Source organism: Eumetopias jubatus, unplaced genomic scaffold (assembly GCF_037043125.1).
Source record: "Eumetopias jubatus isolate StellerSeaLion01/CBP00866 unplaced genomic scaffold, mEumJub1_p1.0 scaffold_1, whole genome shotgun sequence".
Lineage (NCBI taxonomy): Eukaryota > Metazoa > Chordata > Mammalia > Carnivora > Otariidae > Eumetopias > Eumetopias jubatus.
The window spans coordinates 187,851,628-187,873,882 of NW_028274807.1; the positions used below are offsets into that span (position 1 = coordinate 187,851,628).

At 40.8% G+C, this 22,255-nt stretch overlaps 1 protein-coding gene across 15 annotated transcripts in view; it reads left to right on the top strand.

Moving 5' to 3' along the window:
- CADPS (calcium dependent secretion activator) overlaps window positions 1–22,255 on the top strand; it is a 470,398-nt gene that overhangs the window by 200,915 nt on the left and 247,228 nt on the right. For all 15 annotated transcript variants that reach the window (XM_088021921.1, XM_088021929.1, XM_088021901.1 and 12 more), the window contains exon 4: window positions 14,353–14,433. In XM_088021921.1, coding sequence (XP_087878047.1) covers window positions 14,353–14,433 — 81 coding nt within the window. The remainder of the gene's footprint in view (window positions 1–14,352; window positions 14,434–22,255) is intronic.

Below are 22,255 nucleotides of genomic sequence, written 5' to 3' on the forward strand. Positions count from 1 at the left end.
GAAAGCTTATGAATTTTTCACAATTTTTTCCTTGCCGGGTGCAGCAGTCTGACTTACTATCAGGAGTATAAGATCCGCTCCAACTGTCCTACATCAAAGCCATAGGCTGTCACCCGGGGCGTTATCTTGTTCCATGCAGGCTGGCTGCATATGTTGACTCCAGATTTTTTAATCAGCCATTTCCAACTCAACTGCACATGTCAAACTGTAGAGACAGACTCCATTAAGTACTGTCTGAAACCAGCGGGGACCTCATGGCATCATGATTTGATGTCTCTATGGCAGAATTTTACAGTAAGAAGTTACAGGAGTACACATTTTGCTGAAATGTCAGCAGAATGCCTACAAGACTTAAAACATCAACAACAACAATAATAATCTCAGTACAGTCCTTTCAACTATTCAGAGGTTATTCATGTCTATTTAGGTATCTCATTTTTTTCAAAACCTACAGTTTTAGATCATTCCCTTATTTTTATCAAATATAATGAATAGGTAGCTGATCTAGTCATCTCTTTATCAATAGAGTTGCTAATGATGACCATGATTATGATTAAAAACATAGAAGATAATTTTCTAATTAAAAAATGCTCATAGATTAGCTTAGAATATTGAGAGTTACCTGTTACGTGGAGGATAAAATATTTATGTGCAATCACTCAATAAATATATTTTGAACACTCACTTTATGGCAGGCACTAGCTGAGCTATTAACCTAAAAATCATTTGGGTTTTAACTTCATGTTAAAACCACTTCTCAAAAATGTATTTTTCCACTCTCTTGCTTTAGAATATAACAAACATCTTGTTGAAAGGCACCATTTTGCAAATCAATTCTGTGTCTAGGAATGCTAACATAAAAAGAGCAGGTTATTGACCTGATAAGTATATTTGGTATTGGTTTTTAAAAACACAATCCTTGTTGTGAATTTACTTGTGAAAGTAATTTTTTAAGGTGGTTAATTGAGGTTCTTGGCTAAATTTCTGTTTCCTTTGAGATTGTACAGTAATTATGAGGTGCGGTGAAATTTACTACAATTGCTACAAAGTTATTTCTCTAAAGGCCTTATAAAACATTCCCTTTGCTGGGAAATTCAACTCAGGTGCTTTTGCAAATGTGAAAGGACAACATCAGTAGATGAACTATCTAATCTTAAAAACAGTTTCATAGAGGATTATTCTTATGTCTGAATTGCAAATAAAATTTCAAGAGACAAGAAATCATCTATCTTGATGGTGATCTACTGCTCAAAGTGTTTCTTGGCCTGGAAAATTGTAAGTACATCAAAAAATAAATCAAAAACTGATGTAATGTATGGTGATTAACATGACATAAGATTGTGAGGCCCTAGGCCCTTCTTGAGTTGAACTTCTCTAGTGCCAGAATTATGTATTTCAGTCAATATTCTTTTGATTTATATGGCCTAAAATACACTTTATTTGCAGATTTTTCTCTCAAAGGAGAGTACTTCTTTTTACTTCCCTCCTCTCAGCCATATTTGCCTTTTACAATGAAATTTTAATTATGTTACCCCATGTTCACTTGTGTTAATTTGAATTGATGTAGAATTATCCACACAGGTCAGGTAAACTAGAGTATCAAGCAATTTCCATATACTCAAAATAGATTTTCTGTTAGAAGATTTTCTACTTTTTTTTAAGCAGAATCCACAGTTGTTTTCTGTGACAGAGACAAAATATTCTCTATGTTCCCTTACATTTTCTTGCTTCCCTTGCAATAGTTAGGGCCATATGACTAATTCCAGCAAACAGGCCATGAGTTCTATGCTCTGTGTTCTCCTGTCACAGTGAGCCTGGAAGCTACATGTTGAGATGGCAGAGTCACAAAATGGTGGTGCTTCCATCTGCCTAGGTCCCTGAGTGACTATGTGGAACAGAGTCCCCCAAAATCCACATGGACATGTAGAATAAGCAAGAAATAAACCACTGTCGTCTTAAGCCTCTGAGATTTCAGGGTTAATTTGTTATCAAGGAATAAATTAGGCTAGCTGGATGAATTTGTTCCTCTTTTTGAATTTACTTTTTCAGTATCATATTTTCAGTATAACACACGATTATCCTTGTTTGTGATTGACATGGAATTACTGACCCCAACTTCATCAAAAATACAAAGTCTTCTACTTCCAAACCCCCCCCCCCACCACCACCACTTCCAACTTTTGGAATATGGCAAGAGTAGGTGTTCATATATTCCCATAAATAAATTAAGAACTGTCACATATATTAGAATAGATATTCTAACGCCTTTGCTCATCTGTAGCACATGATATAGTCTATTACAAGCAGAAAGCATTTAATAAATGCAGACAATGTAATTTGATGTTTTAAAATCATTTATTTTATCCCATCTGTTGGAAAATTTGGGACCTCACTCTTTTTTTAATATTACCTCCTCCTCTTGCCCACTGACACTTTTTAAATAACTAATAGAATATATATCTACTTGATTAATGGATTTGACACCAAGAACTAACTGTTCCTTTGACAGGTCTTAATCAAGGTGAAACACACCTTTTAGAAATATTTTTGGCTTTAAACAATGGTATCACCAGGGTACCACACTCTTCAGGGCAGGCAAAATGAAGATAATGATATATGTGGGTAGACTTATGAATAGACCCAATTTCTACCAGGTACTTGTGTAATGATCAACCTGGGACTAGAAGTTAAGCACGTCTTGTATTTGTGATGTGCCACTCAAAAGAAACAGAGGTGTATGTGACAGTTCTCATGTACCCTGAAAATTATACTACTTTGCCCCAATTTTAATTGACATGAGCACCTCTATGACTTATAGCTCTGAATGTTTTCTACTGCTCAAGATGTCTGTTAGACACACACACATACATGTACACTTACCTGCTTGAACATACACATTCACTAGAGCCGTCATTGTAGAAGCCAGAAAACTCGATTTCATTTTGTCCTTGTGAGTGACTTTTATACTGCCTTGTCGATATTTGAAAATGAAATACACTTCCTCTTAAAGAGTGGGCATTTTTAGCAAAAGCATTCAATTTTATTAGTGTATATAGGTATTTTGGACATCACTGGATGTTTTCTGGATTTCTTGTTGAGCACATTATTTTTGCCAGTTATAAATTGTTTTTCATCATGACTCAGTGATGCAATATCAAAATTATATAATGGTACAAAAAACCATTTTTATGTCCCATAATATTTATGTCAAAATCTCCTAGGGTTCATTTTGAAAAAGTGACCATTTTCCATCAAATTGGCTGCCTCAACAGAATTTCAGAAATTAGTAAAAACTAAATTCAAGACTAATGACTATGAAAATAGTAATTTACATTTGTGAGCTACTTTGCCAATTTTGAAAAATAACCCTTTTTTTTTTAAAGTTATCCCCACTGAACATTACAACAGTGAACTGTTGAAAAACTTACACTCTGGATTCAGACAGAAATGAACTCATATCCCAGCTCTACCCCTTCTCTGAGATGTTACCTTAATCTCTCTGAGACTCAGCTTTCTCATCTGTAAAGTGATCTTGATTGTAATAGTAATACTTATCTAGGATTAAACGAGGCAATGAATGAGACACTTGGTATGGCCAGGCTATAGTTAAGTACTCAGGATTCAATATACATTAGCTCTTCTGTGGACCATAAGCTTAAAGAGGGCAAGGTCTATGTCTGTCCTGCTCTCACAGCTCAAACCACAATGCCTGCGTACAAAGCAAGCGTTTAGTGAATATGCTTTAAATGATGAATTGAATATTAATATTCCCAGTTTCCAGATGAGGAAACTGATGCTCCTAGAGTTTCACTGGTTCACACCTCAGTTATTCACAACTCTTTAGTCAGTTATTTTCTGCCCTTTCTGTACTTAAATACTCAATTTCAGTTATATGTTCAACAAGGATTTAATAAGTCTAAACCATTTGCAGTCAGATTTCTCTTAGGTCATGATTTGAGCACCTATTAAGCATCAGAAACCACACTAAGTGCCTGGACAAACTTATCTTATTAACTCATCAGAACAAGCCCGGTAGATATTATTAGCTCTATCTCAAATTTAGTTCTGCAAATATTCCTAGCTCACCTACCATGCATCAGTCACCACAGATCTTAGCGTGAATAAGACAGACAAGGTCCCTGCCCTGGAGGCTTTTATAGTCTTGCAGACAACACAGCAGGGAGCAAATAATGCAAATGTGATGGAAGGAATAAAAGAGGAGATTCAGGATGCTGTGAGAGCCTAGAGGAAGTGACCTTGCCTGGGCCCCAAAAGTCTCCTAAGGAAGCATTGTGGAGGCTCAAACCTGGGTTAGGCACACAAAGGCCAGAAGGAGGGAAGGGAAAGCATGTGCATCAGCCTAGGGCCATGAATATGTCATGTTTGAGAACCTAGAAGCAGCAGCACAGAATGACTCGAGCCTGGAGGGCAAGATCCAGTGTTGGCAGATAAGGCTGGAGAGCTGTGCAGGAACCAGATGGCAGCAGCTCCTTAGGCTTTGAGAAGGACCTCAGACTCCTATTGCCAAGGAAAATGAAGCATTACTGACAAGTCTTAAGCAGGAGCAGGATGCAGATGCTGTGCATGGATTCAGTCCTTTGTTCTCAAAGTGTAATTTGCAGCATCAGCGTCATCCAGGAACTTGTTAGAAGGGCACCTTCTTGGGTCTTACCCTAAACCCACTGAATCAAAACTCTCTGGGGATGAGCCCCACAACTGTGTTTTCACAGGTTCTCTGGTTGATTCTCATGTGCACCATAGTTTCAGAACCACTGGCTCTTGGTAGAAGTTCTCAAGTTTTGCTGCACATTGGAATTACATGGAGATTTTTTTTAAAAATGCTGATGCCTGGGCCCACCCCAAATGTCTGATTTAGCTGGTCCGGTTGCAGCCTGCATATTGGAATTTCCTTCCGTCTCCTGCAGGTGATCTCAATGTGCAGCCAGTATTGAGAGCTGCCATGTCAGAGAGGATGCTGGTGAATAGGTCAGCAGTCCAGGACAGAGCCAATGGCAACCTGGCTTAAGGAAGTGGATAAACAGAATAGGTGGATTCCAGAAATATTTAGAAGGGGATGCACAGTTACAAAGGGATAAACCAACCTAGTTCCAAGCATCCTCTCTTCACAAAACCACCTGCGTCACAAAATACCCTGGGCTTCGGCTGTCACACTCCCACCTGGAAAGATAGTGCCCACTCTTCTTTGAATGGCTCAGTTCCCTGTGTCCTCGGGATAATGCAGGTGAACTGGACCATCTCCCAACCCCAGCTGTGAAGATTATTAAGATGATCCATAAAAAACACAGCTGTGTCCCTCGTGCTGGATAAAAACCAGTGTCTGGCCTCGAAAGTACTAAATTATAGACTTGAACCGGTAGACCCACATCCTGTCCAAGGGATCATGCTAAGTGCTTTACGAGTACCGTTTCTCATTCTCATTAGAAGTGTCTGCTGTTGGCATTGTTACTATTAGGACTGCCACTTTGTAGAAGAGGCCGCAGACAGAGACAGTTCCGTATATCGTGCAGTGTCACGGAGCTGGTAAGTGGCAGAGCAAAGATTTGAGCCCAGATCTGACTGTTTCCAGTCCCTGGGTCCCTGATGACTGTGCCCTATAGCTATTCTGGTGGGGAAGGGAAATGTGAGACTTGTGAACACACAGAAGGCTTAGGTACTAGACTGGCTGGTGGTGCCTATAGAGCCAAGTTGATACGTGGATCAAGTAATCAAGGAGGGCTTCCCTGCAGGAAGCGGGTCTGAAACCAGACCCTGAACTACATGTCAGATTTGAAATGGAAAGGAGAGAGGAGGTCGTTCCAGGACTGGGTGAGAATGGGAAAAGACTGGTTGAAAACTGCAGGATCATAAAGGAGTAGATTGGTTTTCTGTTTGGGGTATTTTTATGTATTTATTTGCTGCTTGCTCAGAGAATTACTGCATTTGGAGCTCTTGTGTTATATTTACTGCATTGCCAGAAGCCAGCAAAGACATAAAACTGGTGACTCAAATACAGAGGATGTTCTTATTGGCTGGCAAACCCTGGGAGCTCAACCCTGCATTTTGCAATCAAGAAGTACTTCCCTCAGATGGGAACTTTGACCTACTCAAGGTCTTCTCTTAGAGAGGAAATAAGGCATGGTAAAGAGAGACACTAATGATCTTACTTTAACTCTTCAACAGATGAGGTAGTATCTCCTTGAGTGATTTTTATAAAAACAGAATGGAATTGAGTATGCATGGGACACCAAATTCCACATTTTCTCTAGAAATAATCCTGGAACAGAGCTCTAGTAAAGACAGATCACAGGCAAGCCTGCAGGCTGCACGAGATCCACCCCCCAGTAATAAAAATAGAATAATAAACCTGCAATGTGTTGAACCCCTACAGTGTGAAAATGTCTATTATGATCATCATTACAGTAGTCCTCTAAGGGTATTACTTTAAAGCTATGGGTAGAGATGCTCAGAGAGGTTGAATGCTCTGGCCCTGGTCACACAGTGAGTATGTGTCAGAGGTTGGGTTTGATCTTAAGGTTTTCTGATTCTAAAATCCATGCTCTACTTTCTAAGGCATGTGTCTTCTGTGAAGGGCCAATTATCTCTGAAACTACTGGCAAACGACTTAATCTTTTGAAACCTGGTTTCCTTCCTCAAAGCAGGGAAAACTTGTTCTGCCCCTTTTAAGTATTATTAGAATCAGATTTTGTGTAAGGATGAGATACACAGGCTGCAGAATGTCAAATACTAATAGCCGCTGAGATTTACTGAAAGTGACGGCGTGCCAGGCTCTCTGCTAAGGGGTATACACATACCATCTCATTTAACCTCTCACCAGTCCATGCAGTAGGTATTATCATTATTATTCCCATCTTAGAGCTAAGGGAGTTGGAAAAAAAATTAAAAATTTGGGCTCAGAGAGTTCTCATAACTTGCTCAGCACTGCTTGGCCTCAAAGTAGAAAGGCAAGAATTTGAAGCTGCACAGTAGAAGGGGAGCTCTTGCCGACCACATCCTACAGCCTCATCAGATGTGGACAAAGGGGAGAGAGGTCGGCAGGAAAGGAGTCTGGATGTGGCAGCTAGGTGCTGAATGCAGTGATGTAGCCACAGTCCAAACCTCAGTACATTCTTGAGACAGGAGCTTGGACACCTACATCCCCTGGAGGGAGACTGATGCTGTCCTGGCTGTAACTTTCCAGACTGCAGTGTGCCAGGAGGGCAGGATTTGCTGGAGCAGTTTGTGAAGGAGGAGAAAAAACACAGGGCTGTGGAGGAAAGGAGGAGCGTGCCAGCTGATAGCAGTGCTTTACAGGGAAGCGCCTCTGCCCTCCTCTGCAGTCGCTTTTGGCAGCCTCCTTCTTAGACACTAATCCCTGGGAACTAAGGGGCCAGGCTAGGAAGTGGAGAGAAACAGGGAAAACAGATCCAGTGAACCTAGGTCAGCAGGTGGCTTGCACTGCTGCTGCTGACAGGCGCACCTGCCTCAAGCCCCCAGAATGTAACTGGTGACAGGCCAGCAAAGGTCAGTCTTTGCCTATTTCTGCAGAGAATGACCCTTCCCAGAACACAGTCATGAAGCAGCAAAACACAGCAGGCTAGAAGTTAGCTGGTGGGGAACCTGGTCCCAGCCCTCTCACTGATTATTGTGCGACTGTGGGGAGGTCACTTCTCCTCTTTGGGTCACATTTACTTAACTCAGTCCTTTAGTTGGTGAGGCAATTATCAGAGCCCACTATGTGTTCAGCACCGCGCTAGGTGCTGGGAATGCAGAGAGAAGCAAAACCACATGCATCCCTGCCCTCATGGACCTTAACAGTGTAGTAGGTAAACATCAAATAATCACATAAGTGCATGTAAAATTACAATTGTGAAAAATACTAATAAGAGGAGAGTTGCATAGTGCTAGGAGAGCTTGGCAGGAGAAACTCACCAAGTTTGGAAGGTCGGAGAAGAGTTTGCTGCAAAGCCTAGGATGAAGAATAAGAACTGGTTGAGTCAAGGAGGAGACAAGGGAGAATGTTCCAGGCATGGGGAACAGCATGTGCTAACACCTGGCAGCAGGAGAAAACAAATCCTTCCAAAGGCCTCAGCAAGGAGCCCAGTGCCGTGTACTGAGGTGGGGGAAGGGGGAGATGTGGTTTCCAATAGGCCACAGAGCTCAGCAGGGCCCACACCCTGCTTGAGCTTACTACACTGTCTCGAGTGCTCCTTGCAGCCACAGTTCTGGATCATTTTCATTGTAGTCCTGAGGCTGAAGTTGCTCTATTCGTTCTGAGGTTGAGTACCGCAGATTTTTCCAGAAAGTAGAGCAATTATTCAAATAATGCATAAAGTAATCTGCCTGTTTCTGTTTAAATTTTCTGCATATTTGAATCAAGTCTTCTTTTTGCTTAACTGGAGACTGCCTTGCAGCAATAATAATGATGAGTTTGGAAGAGTCCAGAATTGGACTTGCCCCCATATCATCGTAATGTATAAGCCCAAAGAATTCAGGCATCCTAGGGAAATCTGGTGCCCAAGGATATCTCCTATGCAGGCTGATCCTCCAGGACCTCCAGGGCTAATGAGGAGATTCCAAGTCTGGGCCCAGTGATGATTTCTCTGTCACCCTAGAGATCAAACAGAGTATTCCTAGCTGGGTCCCTCTTAAACTGACATATAGATCGATTTACATATTGGGGTTGCTTCCTCCTTTTCTCCTCCCTCCAAAAAACTGGATGTGTCCATGGATATGAGAAAAATGAAGCACACATGAGAATTGTCAAGGTGAGCATATCCCAAAATGTGCTACACAAACGTATTATACACAGGATCAGATAAGTTTGGGAAATGTAGGGCCACACAAGGTTGTCTTCTCACTGATGTGTCTTGCTCTATAGGAAGGAGAGAGAGAGAGAGAGCCGACTCTAACTGGCCACATACCCCTTTCTCTGCAGGATTAGTATGCCCAGAATATACCTTTGAGAAATGCTTGTCTAAACTTTGCAGATTAGTGGGACATAATAGTGAGGGTTTGTCATTTCTCAGGTGCAGGGACTATGGCTAGAGAGGTCATGACATTGGCCCCAGGTCTCCCAGCTAAGGGCAAATTGAGGACCAGAACAAGGGCTCCTCTTGTCTACTCCAGGGCTTCCCCATCCAGGGTCTAGTTTCCATCATAAATCATGAAGGGCAGGGAGGGGAGTTGACATCTGATGAGTGTCCACCCTAGAATCAGGATAATTCTAGAAACCATTTTCTAAATTGTAAGACCTACTATGTGCGAGCACCATGCTAAGTGCTTTGCATGTATATCATCTCCGTCAGTCCTAAGAACACACTGGGGTAGGTATCTTATGTTATCCCAGGAAACTGAGGCTTTGGTTCAGTCCCTTGTTCAATCCCTTTGAAAAAGGAAACTGCAAAGCCAGGATTTGGACCCAGGTGGGCCTGACTTCCCTTGAAACATGCCACATGTCTCATTTAGTCCTTTCAGTAGCCTTGCAAGATCAAAGTGATCCCCACTCAGCAGTTGAGGAATCTGAGGCTCAGAGGTTGAGAAACCTGACAAGGTCATGGAACCAGGAAGTAAGATAGCTGGGCACAGACTCCCCTCTGCCCTGTTCTCAGGCCTGTATCCCCTGCTGCATGGTCTTCCTGAAGGTGTGAACCAGGCCACAGCAACGCTGGTCTGAGTTCTTGCCTCTGCATGGACTAAAGGGGCACAGCCATGAGCTGGAGACAATCTCAAGCCTTGGGATGGGCTGGAACTGATGGCTTAGGTGATACCTGTCAGCACTTGGGCAGTGCTGGGCTCAGCTCCCCATCACTTTTAAGAGAATAGTGCAGGGAAATAGTCCCTTCGCTTGGCAGGCAAATCATGACAACCATCACGCCGCCTCTGCTTGACCTTTGCTAGTAGGAAGATTATTTGTCTAATTAGGTAAAGAGCCTTCATGCACGTGTACATATTTTAACCCTAATGAGCTGTCAACGGGAAGGTTTGCCCTTGGCCTGGTTTGCCAGCTGATCTTTCCTTTCCTTGGTGGAAAAGGCCAGTGCAGTAAATAGAACCTTGTTTCCATGGAAGCTCACTCTCTGGCTTTTTCTTTCTAGCACTTGAAAAGGTAATTACTTGATTTCTCTTTATATTTTTGGATTTCATACTGTGGGGCTGTCAAGCTCCTCGATTGAGGATGGCCTTCTCTATCATGCCAGGCTGTTTGAGGGAGCTTTGGTTGCATTTCCTTTCTCATCCTCCCTTCAGATCATTAGCTGTCAGGCAGTTATGTCTACATTCCGGTCACTCCTTCTAATTAAAGTCTAAGAGCAAAGGGACTTGACCCTGGAGAATGTTGGTGACACTGGGAAGCCTAGGAAATTTATCAAGAGAGGGGAGCCCCCGATCCCTTCCTTTCTAGTGCACAGACTATAGAGCAGCACCCCCATAGCCGCACCAGAGAGGGACAGAGTCCCGTCTGGCACATACTCATCTGAATCTTGGACGCCCCACTGTGGCCCATGTCAGAAATACAGCCACCTTGGGCTTGTTTAATAACACAAAAGGCAGCCACCATTTCCTGAGGGTTTGTTCAGGAAACTGTTGTGCCAAGAACTGGGCTGAGCACTTTATACCCGGTGCCTCAGTGAATTCTCATGATAGCCTTAGGTCGATTTACACTGATTATTCAGATGAAGAGACCTGGAGCATAGAGAGGTTAAGTAACCCCCTCTACCCCTCTACCCCTCTACCCCTTCTACCCCTCTACCCCCTCTACCCCTCTACCCCTCTACCCCTCTACCCCTCTACCCCTCTACCCCTCTACCCCTTCTACCCCTCTACCCCTCTACCCCTTCTACCCCTCTACCCCTTCTACCCCTCTACCCCTTCTACCCCTCTACCCCTCTACCCCTTCTACCCCTTCTACCCCTCCTACCCCTCTACCCCTCTACCCCTCTACCCCTTCTACCCCTCTACCCCTCTACTCCTTCTACCCCTCTACCCCCTACCCCCCCATTTCTCTAGTGGTGGCTCAATGTGTTAAACTGTCCCATGTATACAAGGAACAAAGTGACGGCACTGAGTTAGTTAATTGTCAGGACCAATTAAGAAACCAAACAAGGCACTTAAGAAAGAAGCCAACATAATGCAAGAGCAAAAGAGCTTCAGTTTGAGGCAGGACAGACTCCATTTCTAATGGGTCATACCACTTTACCAGCTGTGTGAAGTCCAGCAAGTTCCTGAACCTTACTGAGACTCAGTTTTGTAAAATGGGGGTGATAATGGTACCTACCGCAAAAAGTTGTTTCCCAACTGCGCTGTGGAATATTCTTCAGTGAAATAATTGGTAAAAGACAAAATTAAATGCAGTTCAATAGGCTTATTAATTCTAGAATTACTTGGAATCTTAATCATGCTAATATGTATTGTAAGTTTTCAGGAGGGAGCACCATTTCCTGACCCCAGAGTCTTTTCCCTGGGAGAATGCATTAATATCTAGTTCTTGAGACCCTTTAGAAGAGACTGAAATATAGGCCATAGGATACCCAGGCTCGACATAGGCATCAATAAATGCTAGTCCCTTCTCTTTTGTGCCCAAAATGTTCAAATAATCTTATCTGTTCTTGCTAGATTTAAGCTCCATGGAGGCAGTGACTAAGTCTGTCTTGTGCCTTTCTGTATTCCACTGCCTTGGCATATCAAGACATTCCATAAAAATCTGATAAATGAATGAGTAAATGAGAGAATGCATGAACTAATGAATGAAGCGTACTGTAGACCTAGCCTGCTCATCTTCTTTGCCAGCATTGTCTGCTGTCTCTATTTCCATTTCATGAGGCCAGATGCCTCCATAAAATTTAGTAGTGGGGATGGTTCTATTGGGCTGTGTTTTCTCTTTTCACTTTCAACCTCTGTGAACACTGTATCTTCTGACAGAATTCCCAACTTTAGCCCCTAACCAAATCATTTCGCTGCTTCTCAGTGAACAAGTCAGACGTTTTGTTTGCATATATATTTTGAACAAGACATTTCTGAGTGTTCCCAGTGGGTTGGCACCTGGACCTAAAGAAGTCTTGGGTTTCCAAGGGAATAGAAGGAAGACAGCTCATTGGCACTTAAAAACAATGTGGAGGCTACCCTGTTTCCCATGTGCGCCTATGGGGAAGCTTGTGATGGATGGACCCCTGGGTAGCAGTGTAACTGCTTTTGGGTGGTTTTCTTTATATGTATGTAGAACAGGATTTCCAGCTCATTCTCTGGGCCTTGTATTGTGCAAAAAACAAAAATTTCAGTTTAAATTAAAGAATAAGTTGATCAAAGTCTAGCAGACTTCCTTACTTCTCAGAGACTTTGTGCATTTTGATACACCATTTTCAAAACTCAACTGACCATTCTTCTGGAACCCTTTCTTCTGGAGTATGTAATAAGATTGTTGTTTGGCAGAACTCTTTAGAAAGTGCTGCCTTAGAATATATGGTCGAAAGTTGCAATCCAGGCTTTATGATCTAGGAAATAGTCCTGCCCCTCAAAACTGTAGAAAGGAGAAGATAGGGCAACTCCTGAATTAAATTGGGTGCTAAAAATGCACAGCATAAAGCTAGATGGATTTTTATGTGTTTTATAAAACAAACCAAGGGGCGCCTGGATGACTTAGTCAGTTAAGCCTCTGCCTCTTGGTTTCAGCTCAGGTCATGATCTCGGGGTCATGAGATCATGACCTGAGTGAAACCAAGAGCCAGCAACTGGCTCTGTGCTCGGTGGGGAGTCTGCTTGAGAGTCTCTCCCTCCCTCTCCCTCTGCCCCTCCCCTGCTCACATTTCTCTCTCTCATAAATAAATAAATCTTTAAAAAAAGACCATTGATGATGCTTTAAAAGTATGACCATAAATTTTTCAGTGTTCTTGTTTACATCATATTAAAAAGAACTTACTTTCTATACCATTTTGTACCACAGATGAGATTCTTTTTTTTTTTTTTTAAGCATGGATCTGGGTGGGGTTTTTGTTTTTTGTTTTTTGTTTTTTTAATTTTAGAGAGGGGAGAGGGGCAGAGGGGGAGGGAGAGAGAGAATCTCAAGCAGATTCCCTGCTGAGCACACAGCCCTCAGTGGCACTCAATCTTGTGACCCTGAGATCACAACCTGAGGCGAAATCAAGAGTCGGACACTTAACTGACTGAGCCACCCAGGCACCTCTGGATCTGGGTTTTTATTTTCAAGTTTCTAAATAAAAATAGCTTTTAAAGGAAAGGGACTTAGAAAACTCAGATACTTCTTAAGCTACTTTTTATTGTGAGTTAATATGCACTATAAAGAGGAATAAAGCCCATTCTATTTGAATGCCATTATTCCCTATTTATTAAACTTTTCTGTGAATAAAATTAATCATAAATTACTGAACAAAACAAACTCAATTACAGTTTGAAGGATAACAATAGGCTTGCTTGGAAATAAAGAGAGAAACTCAATTCATAGAGCAGAGATCAGTAACTATGACCTGCCACATGTTGTTGCACATAAAGTTTTATTGGATCACAGAAATGCTCATTCATTTATGTATTGTCTATGTCTGTTTTCACATCTGATTGGAATAATTGAGTCATTGCAACAGAGATCTTATGACCCTCAAAGCCCAAAGTAATAATTATATGTCCCTTTACAGAAATATTTGCCAGTCTCTTTCAAAGATGTGATAAGGATGGAGATTATGTAACCAACCCCTTCATTCTATAGATGAGAAAACCAGAGAAGTTAGGGAGTTGTCCAGGTTTATTTATGCTTGGGTATGCTGATTCTTATGTCCTAATAGCTCTAACTACAGGGAAGACAAGGATAGATTTCAACTTAGATATTAACACCAACTTAGTGGTAATGGCCATCTGGAGTACTGGCTGAGAAAGTCTTAGGGCTCAGTGAGAAAGAATGCAATGATTGATTAATCTCCCATGGTCTAGGGGTGTGACAGCTGTAGGATATATGCCTTGTAGGCACTATGGATAAGCACTATGTCTGTTCCATGCATTTCTAATAGTTATATTACTGGCTCCTTCCTTGTATGTCTGTCATGTAAACACTTTCTTCATGAACCAAAATAGAGGTGCTGTATTGGGCCCTCATTAGAAGCACTGCTGTCTAGCAGTTCCAAACTGATTCTTGTGCAAGTTCATTCAAATGTCTTTCCTAGCAACTGCCTACCACATAGTAGGGTTTAACTTAAGATTTCCCTCCAATCGTATTTGTCTGTTACAAGATTCTTAACTTTTAGTGAAATATGTCTATGGGGGCAGAGATTGGGGCATGTAAAATGCAACGTCATTATTTCATTGGTTTTCGTGATCCAAACTGAAAGTCTCCATATTTGTGCTTTTGTGCAGCTGGACAATCCAGATGAGCAAGCAGCCCAGATCAGACGAGAGCTGGATGGACGTCTCCAAATGGCAGACCAAATAGCCAGGGTAAGGAAGCTTTGGGGACATTTGCTGGGGAACCAGTCCAAAGTCCCACACAGGAAGCACACTGATTTTTAAGGTCCATGGAAAGATAAAACGGAGAAGCAGAGAAGAAAGATGAGGCCAACCATCTGATTGGGCCCTCAACCCTCCTTTCTCAGGGCAGCTCTCCCAGAGATAGTACATATATTTCCTACACTCCAATCAACACACAAACTCCAGCCTCCCCTTTCTCCCAGGTCCCTCCCTTGTATTTCCAACTGTCTATTGAGCATGTCCTCTTGGATATTCCCCTTTATTCCAAGTTAAATTGTTCAAAATCTAACTCCTTATCTTCTTCCCACCATACGTACTTACCTACATTGGCTCCTCTTCACATGTTCTCCGTCAGTTACTGTGGATGGGACCTCCTAGGCATTCTCAGTTTCTCCTTTATCCCCAAAGCACCCCACACTCAGTCAGCCACCCAGGTCATTGATTCTGCCTCTGAAGTGTGGGTCAGGTCTCTTGACTGCTTTCCAGTACCACTGCTGGTGCTTTGATTCAGGCCCTCATCCTCATCACCTGGATCTCAGAATAGCCTCCTTGTGGGTATCCCTGGCTCCACCCCTGCCCCTCGCCTGTCTATCCTTCACAGAGTTACCTTTCTAAACCTCATGTGTGAACATCTCAAAAACAGAGTCTCAAAATCCTTCAGTAGAATCCTCCACTGTCCCCAGAAAAAAATCTAAACTCTTAAGAATGATATTCCAGGCTCTTAATCTACAGACAAGATCCTTTCTTATTAGGCTTACCTCCCACAACTTTCCTACCAGAATTCCCCATTCCAGCTACAGAGAATGTCTCCCTCTGAACAGTCCAGCAGGCCCTTTCCAGCCTCGGTGACTTTGTACACACTGGAGTGATCTTTCTTTTCTTCTCCATTTAGCAAACCCTCTTACTCAGCCTTTGGTACTTAAAACCCCTTCTCTAAGAGCTTAGCTAGTTCTCCTCACTCTCATGCTTTCTTCATACCACATATAAACCTTTATTATAACAGTTCATTGAATGGCAACTATATTTTTACATGTCTAAGCCTCCCAGTAGAAAGGATTTCTCTAGAGTTGGGATTATGTCTTACTATTGATGACTGCACCTAAGTGTTATCTACTACTACTGCTTTTGCTGTCACTTGTGTTATTATTGACAGTACTTATGCTAGTCATATTCACTGAATACTGATTCCATTTCACGCGTACTAAATGCTTTACATGTACCATCTCATTTAATCCTTCAAACAGCCCTATAAGGATATTTCAGTTATCATTTTTGTTTTAGAGGTGGGGAAATCAAGACTGAGCATGATAGGTACTAGTTAAGGTGCTACACTAGATTCTTAAGTCTGTCTAAATATGAGGCCTGAGACAAGGGTAAGACACTCATATAAGATGCAAAATTTAAAAGCAAGGGGCCAAAAATGCAGTAAGCAAGATAAAGAACATTTTAATGAAATATTTTTTGATCAAAATTAATGCAAAAATCCACAGAGAACAAAATATCAAAATTTTAAATAATTAGATCCTACTAGTTCCTATGGTAACCACAGAACATGTGTGCCTGTGAGGGTAAGGGGCTGTGGGAGATGGTAGGGAGGATGGACAGTTAGCAGAGCTTGGCATCCAGCCTTTCTCTTCATGGAAAGAAGTGTCTCAGGACCTGGACACGTGGGAAGGACTTCCACTAGAAGAGAAACCAAAAAGAGATTCCAAAAAGCTCAAAAATCTCCATTTGTGCTTAAGCAGCTTTTTTGAAATATTTTACATCTTGTTTTTGGACATCTTCGAAGTTTATAGTAGAGTCAGTCTGTTGGCTAAAAATAATACGCAGTTATGGATTTGCTGAAAGGTAGCGTGAAAGGCTCTTATGTTTGAAAATCCTGCTTAACGAGGGAAAAAACATCAATAAGGCTTCAGAATTTACTTCTATAAACTCAGTGTCTCCTCAGCAGATTATCCAGAAAATAGAGTTCATTTGGTCCATTCTCTGCTTTTAGGCAACTATTACATCCCCAACTAATAAGTATTCATCCTATTTGAAGAAAATCACACACACATGCACACACTCCACACACACATCAAAAGCAAGTTCATGGCACCTTTATTTTAGTTGTTTACTTTGAGGCTTCACATGATAACTTAAGAAACTAGTGTAGGCTAATTTCGATTTTTAAAAGACCATGAATGAACAACTGTTATATAGTGAGCAAAATTGTTCATCTCTGAACAATGGTAGACCAAAAAACTCTTTCCCTCGGCCCATACCACTAGGTATTTTGATAACAAGTAGGATATTATTGACTACTTAGAACTAGACTTTCTTAGACAATGAAATAGCCAATTAGAGTGAATCTTGGTTATTATTTATAGAGAATGGAGAGTATTTTCCAAGTATATGGAGAATCCTCCAAACATTTGGGGTATTGAGGATTTCTATGAAAGAGTCTGCCCATCACTATCTCCTGTTCTTGTAGAAATGGACTATCTTCTTCATTGTTTATTCATGCCAGTGGTCTCCTTGCCACAACTAGTTAGTCCTGGAACTATGTTCTTTACCCACATGGAACCAGGCACGGTTTCCAGCCTGCCCTGACCACAAGTGATTGGTCCAGAAATGGATGCCTGATGCAACTAAACCAATGAATTACTGCCCTGGGACCTGTGGACTCTGGGCCAACAGAGCTGTGTCTTCTCATGCTAGAAAGATGTCGGCAGTCATGCTTAATTCTTCCACGTAGGGAAAAGAAGATAAAAGAATGAAGTCAACATACAAAAAGAGATAGAGGCAGGAAATATACCATGATACTCAGGATGTTCAAGTCCCTGGTTGTACTTATTCTTGAGTCTCAGCTGTGTAACTGCTTTTCCCTCAGTTTAGTTGGGTTCTGAGACAAATAAATTCTCTTTGCCTAAGCCAGCCTGGCTAATACTAAGGAAAATTGATAAATATCTGCTAAAAATTAAACAAAATATCAAGATTTTAGATATTGGCTAGGTCATGAAGGGATATTGAAACAAAGTACCCCAGCTTATCTTCTTTTAGCAAACCCTGATTTTTCTATTTCTGGCATCACAGTGAATTTTAGTGAGAGTGTGCAATTCAACCCATATGGTTGAACATCAGCTCCTGTAAATATCATAACCAGAAATTCCTGGATAGGGGACAGGCAAGATGGTGGCGTAGGAAGATCCTGAACTTACATCCTCCCACAGACACAACAAATCTACAACTACATGTGGAATTGTCCTCTCTGAAGGGGGCCTAGAAACTGGATGAACAGGGCCTCCACAACAAGGGACAGCACTGACATGGGTGGAAGTGGCAGAGACACAGTCTCACTAAGGAAGAAACCACACTCCAGATGCAGCATCCCATTCCAATCAGAAGGATCTCAGAAATATAGAAATTTTTGCTGAGGAGCAAGAGATTTGAGCTCCACATCAAAAACTTCAACCCTTAGATCCTACACAGAAGATCAGCCCCCCAAACACCAGGCTTTGAAAACCAACAGGGAATGCACTCAGGAAAACTATAGAACTGTAGAGAAAACAAAACTGCTATCAAAGGGCTTAAGCACAGACTCACTCAATGCAGAAACCAGTGCAAAAACAAGGGATTGAAAAGCACATAGACCACAGGTGAAAGAGATCCACTTACTAATTTTGGAATGTCAGCCAGTGAGATGGGACAGAGAGAGAGAGAGAAAGAGAGCACATGCGCTGAGCCTCTCCCTGGGGACTGAGACACTGGCTGCAGTCAATTTTCCTATTTCATTCTGCTGTGCTTATCCTGGTGCTGGTAGGCACCATTGTGAAATCCTCCCTTTAGATTGCTATGTCAGGGGATGTGCTCCACTGAGAGCCCTGTATAATCCTGTACCTCAGCAGGGCCTCTCAGCCAAAAGGACAATAACCCCACCCATCAGCATACCTGTAGTACTCACAGGCAGGCCTTACAGCCAGATGGGATGGGGCCAGCCCTGCACAACAGTGAGTTGTCACCCAGCCACAACAGGAGAGTGTACACAGCCCATACTAGGGACACCCCTGGGGCACCTCACTCAGGTGACTAAGGGGAGTTTGCATTACTGGGCCCCACATGACACATTCTGCATAAAGCCACTCTTTCAAGACTGGGAGACAGATCTATCTAATAGATAGAAATAAACAGAAAATTGGACATAATGAAGAAACAGAGGAATATGTTCCAAATGAAAGAACAAGACAAGACTTCAGAAAAAGAACTAAATGAGATGGAGATAAGCAATCTACCAGATAAAGAGTTCAAAGTAATGGTCATAAATATGCTCCCCCAACTTAGGAAAAGAATGGATGAACACAGTGAGAACTTCAACAAAGATAGAAACTATAAAAAAGAACCAATCAGAGCTGAAGAACACAATAACTGAAATGGAAAATACACCAAAGGGACTCAACAGCAGATTAGATGATGCAGAAGGATGGATCGATGACCTGAAAGATATGATATGCAAATCACCCAATCAGAACAGCAAAAAGAAAAAAGAATTTTAAAAATGAGGATAGTTTAAGAGATCTCCAAGACAACATCAAGTGTACTAACATTCATATTATGGAGTCTCAGTAGGAAAAGTGAGAAAGAAAGGGATATAAAACCTATTTGAAGAAATAATAGCTGACAACTTCCCTAACCTGACAAAGGAAACAGGCATCCAGGTCCAGAAATCACAGAAAGCCCCAACTAAGATGGACCCAAAGAGACACACACCAAGGCACATTATAATCAAAATGTCAACAGTTAAAGAGAGAATCTTAAAATCATTAAAAGAAAAACAAATAGTTACATACAAAGGGACCCCCATAAGATTATAGCTGATTTTTTTAGCAGAAATTTTGTAGACCGACAGAGTGGCATGATATAATCAAAGTGCTGAAAGGAAAAGACTTATAACCAAGAATACTCTACCCAGTATGATTATTACTCAAAATTGAAGACAGGGAGTTTCCCAGACACACAAAAGCTGAAGGAGTTCATCAACACCAAACCAGCCTTACAAGGAGTCTTAAGGGGATTTCCTTAAATGGAAAAGAAAGTTTATAACTAGAAGTAAGAAAATTATGAAAGAAAAAATCTCACTGGCAAAGGTAAACGTATAGTACAGGTAGTGGGTGAACCACCTACAGAGCTAGTATGAAGGTTAAAAGATAAAAGTAATGAAATCATCCAGACCTACAATAATTAATCAAGCAATACACAAAATGTAAGATGTGAATTATGATGTCAAAAACAAAACAAGGTAGGGGTGGAGATGTTGTATTTTTAGTGTATGCTTGAACTTATGCAACCATCAATTTAAAATACAGTGCCATATATGTAGGGTGTTATACATGAACCTCATAGTAATCACATATCAAATACCTATAATAGACACACAAAAAGTAAAGAGAAAGGAATACAGGCATAACAATAAAGAAAGTCACCAAGTCACAAGCGAAGAGAGCAAAAGAAGACAGGAAGAGAGAAAAACTACAAAAACAACCAGAAAATAATAAAAAAAAATGGCAGTAAGTACATATCTATCAGTAATTACTTCAAATGTAAATGTACTAAATGTTCTAATCAAAAAACATATAGTAGCTGAATGGATTAAAAAAACCCAAGACCCATCTGTATGCTGCCTACCAGAGATTCACTTCAGATCTAAACACAAATGCAGACTGAAAGTGAAGGGATGGAAAAAGCTATTTCATGCTAAAGAAAAGTTGTTGTGGCAATAATTATATCAAACAAAATAGACTTTAAAACAAAAACTGTAACAAGAGACAAAGAAGGGCATTGCATAATAATAAAGGGATCAATACAACAAGAGAACATATAACACTTATAAATATTTATGCATCCAACATAGAGGCACCTAAATACATAAAGCAAACATTAACAGACATAAAGGGAGAAATAATAATACAATAATAGGAGGAGACTTTAACACCCCACTTACCTCAATGGAGAGGTCATCCAGACAGAAAACCAATAAGGAAACATTGACCTTAAAAAATACCTTAGATCAGATGGACTTAATAGATATATACAAAGCATTCCATTCAAAACAGCAGAATATCATTCTTCTCAAGGGTACATGGAACAATTTCCAGGAGAGATAGTATGTTAGGCCACAAAACATATCTCAATAAATTTAAGATTGAAATCAGATCAAGTATCTTTTCTGACCCCAATGATATGAAACTAGAGATCGACTACAAGAAAACTGCAAAAAACCCCACAAACACATGGAGGCTAAACAACATGCTACTAAACAACCAGTGGGTCAATGAGGAAATTTAAAAATACCTTGAAACAAATAAAAATGGAAACACAAAGGTCCAACATCTATGGAACACAGCAAAAGCAGTTCTAAGAGAAAAGTTTATAGTGATACACACCCACCTCAAGAAACCAGAAAAATTTCAAATAAACAATCCAACCTTACACCTAAAGGAACTAGACAAAGAACAAAATCCAAAGTTAGTAGAAGGAAGGCAATAATAAAAATCAGATCAGAAATACATGAAGTAAAGACTAAAAACAATATGATAGAAAAAAAGCAATGAAACTAAGAGCTAGTTCTTTGAAGAGATAAACAAAATTGATAAACCTTTAGCCAGATTCATTATGAAAAGAGAGTTCAAATAGAATCAGAAATGAAAGAGAAGTTCCAACTGATACCACAGAAATACTAAGGATAATAAGAGACTACTACAAATAATTATATTCCAACAAATGGGACAACCTAGAAAAAAATGGATAAATTCCTATAAATATACAATCTTCTAAGACTGAATCAAGAAGAAATAGAAAATCTGAATATACTGATTGTTATTAATGAAACTGAATTAGTAATCAAGTAACTCCAACAAACAAAACTCTAGGACCAGATGGCTTCACAGATGAATTCTACCAAACACTTAAAAAAGAGTTAATACCTATCCTCCTCAAACTATTCCAAAAAACTAAAGAGGAAAGAATGCTTCCAAATTCATTCTGTGAGATATGAACATTACCCTGATATCAAAACCAGACCATACCACAAAAACAGAAAATTGCAGGCCAATATCCCTGATGAACATAGATACAAAAATCCTCAACAAAATATGAGTAACCTGAATTTAACAGTACAGGAAAAGGATCATATAGCACGATCAAATAGGATTTATTCCAGGGGTGCAAGGATGATTCAAATCTGCAAATCAATCGATGTGATCAATCACATTAACAAAAAGAAGGGAAAAATTATAGGACCATTTCAATAGATGCAGGAAAAGCATTCACTGAAATTCAATATTCAATTGTGATTAAAACTCTCAAAAAGTGGGTACAGAAGGAATGTACCTCAATATGATAAGGGCCATCTATGACAGACCTACAGCTAACATCAATGGTGAAAAGCTGAAATTTTTCCTCTCAAATCAAGAACAAGACAAGGATGCCCACTCTCACCACTTTTATTCAACATAATATTAGAAGTCTTGGACACCTGGATGGTTCAGTCGGTTAAGCGTCTGCCTTCGGCTCAGGTCATGATCTTGGGGGTCCTGGGATCAAGCCCCACATCAGGCTCTCTGCTCAACGGGGAGCCTGCTTCTCTCTCTCCCTCTGCCTGCTGCTCCCCTTGTTTGTGTGGTCTCTTTCTCTCTCTCTCTGGCAACTAAATAAAATATTAAAAAAAAAAAAGTCTTAGCCATAGAAATCGGACAAGAAAAAGAAATAAAAGACATCTGGATTGGGAAAGAAGAAATAAAGCTGTCACTATTCACAG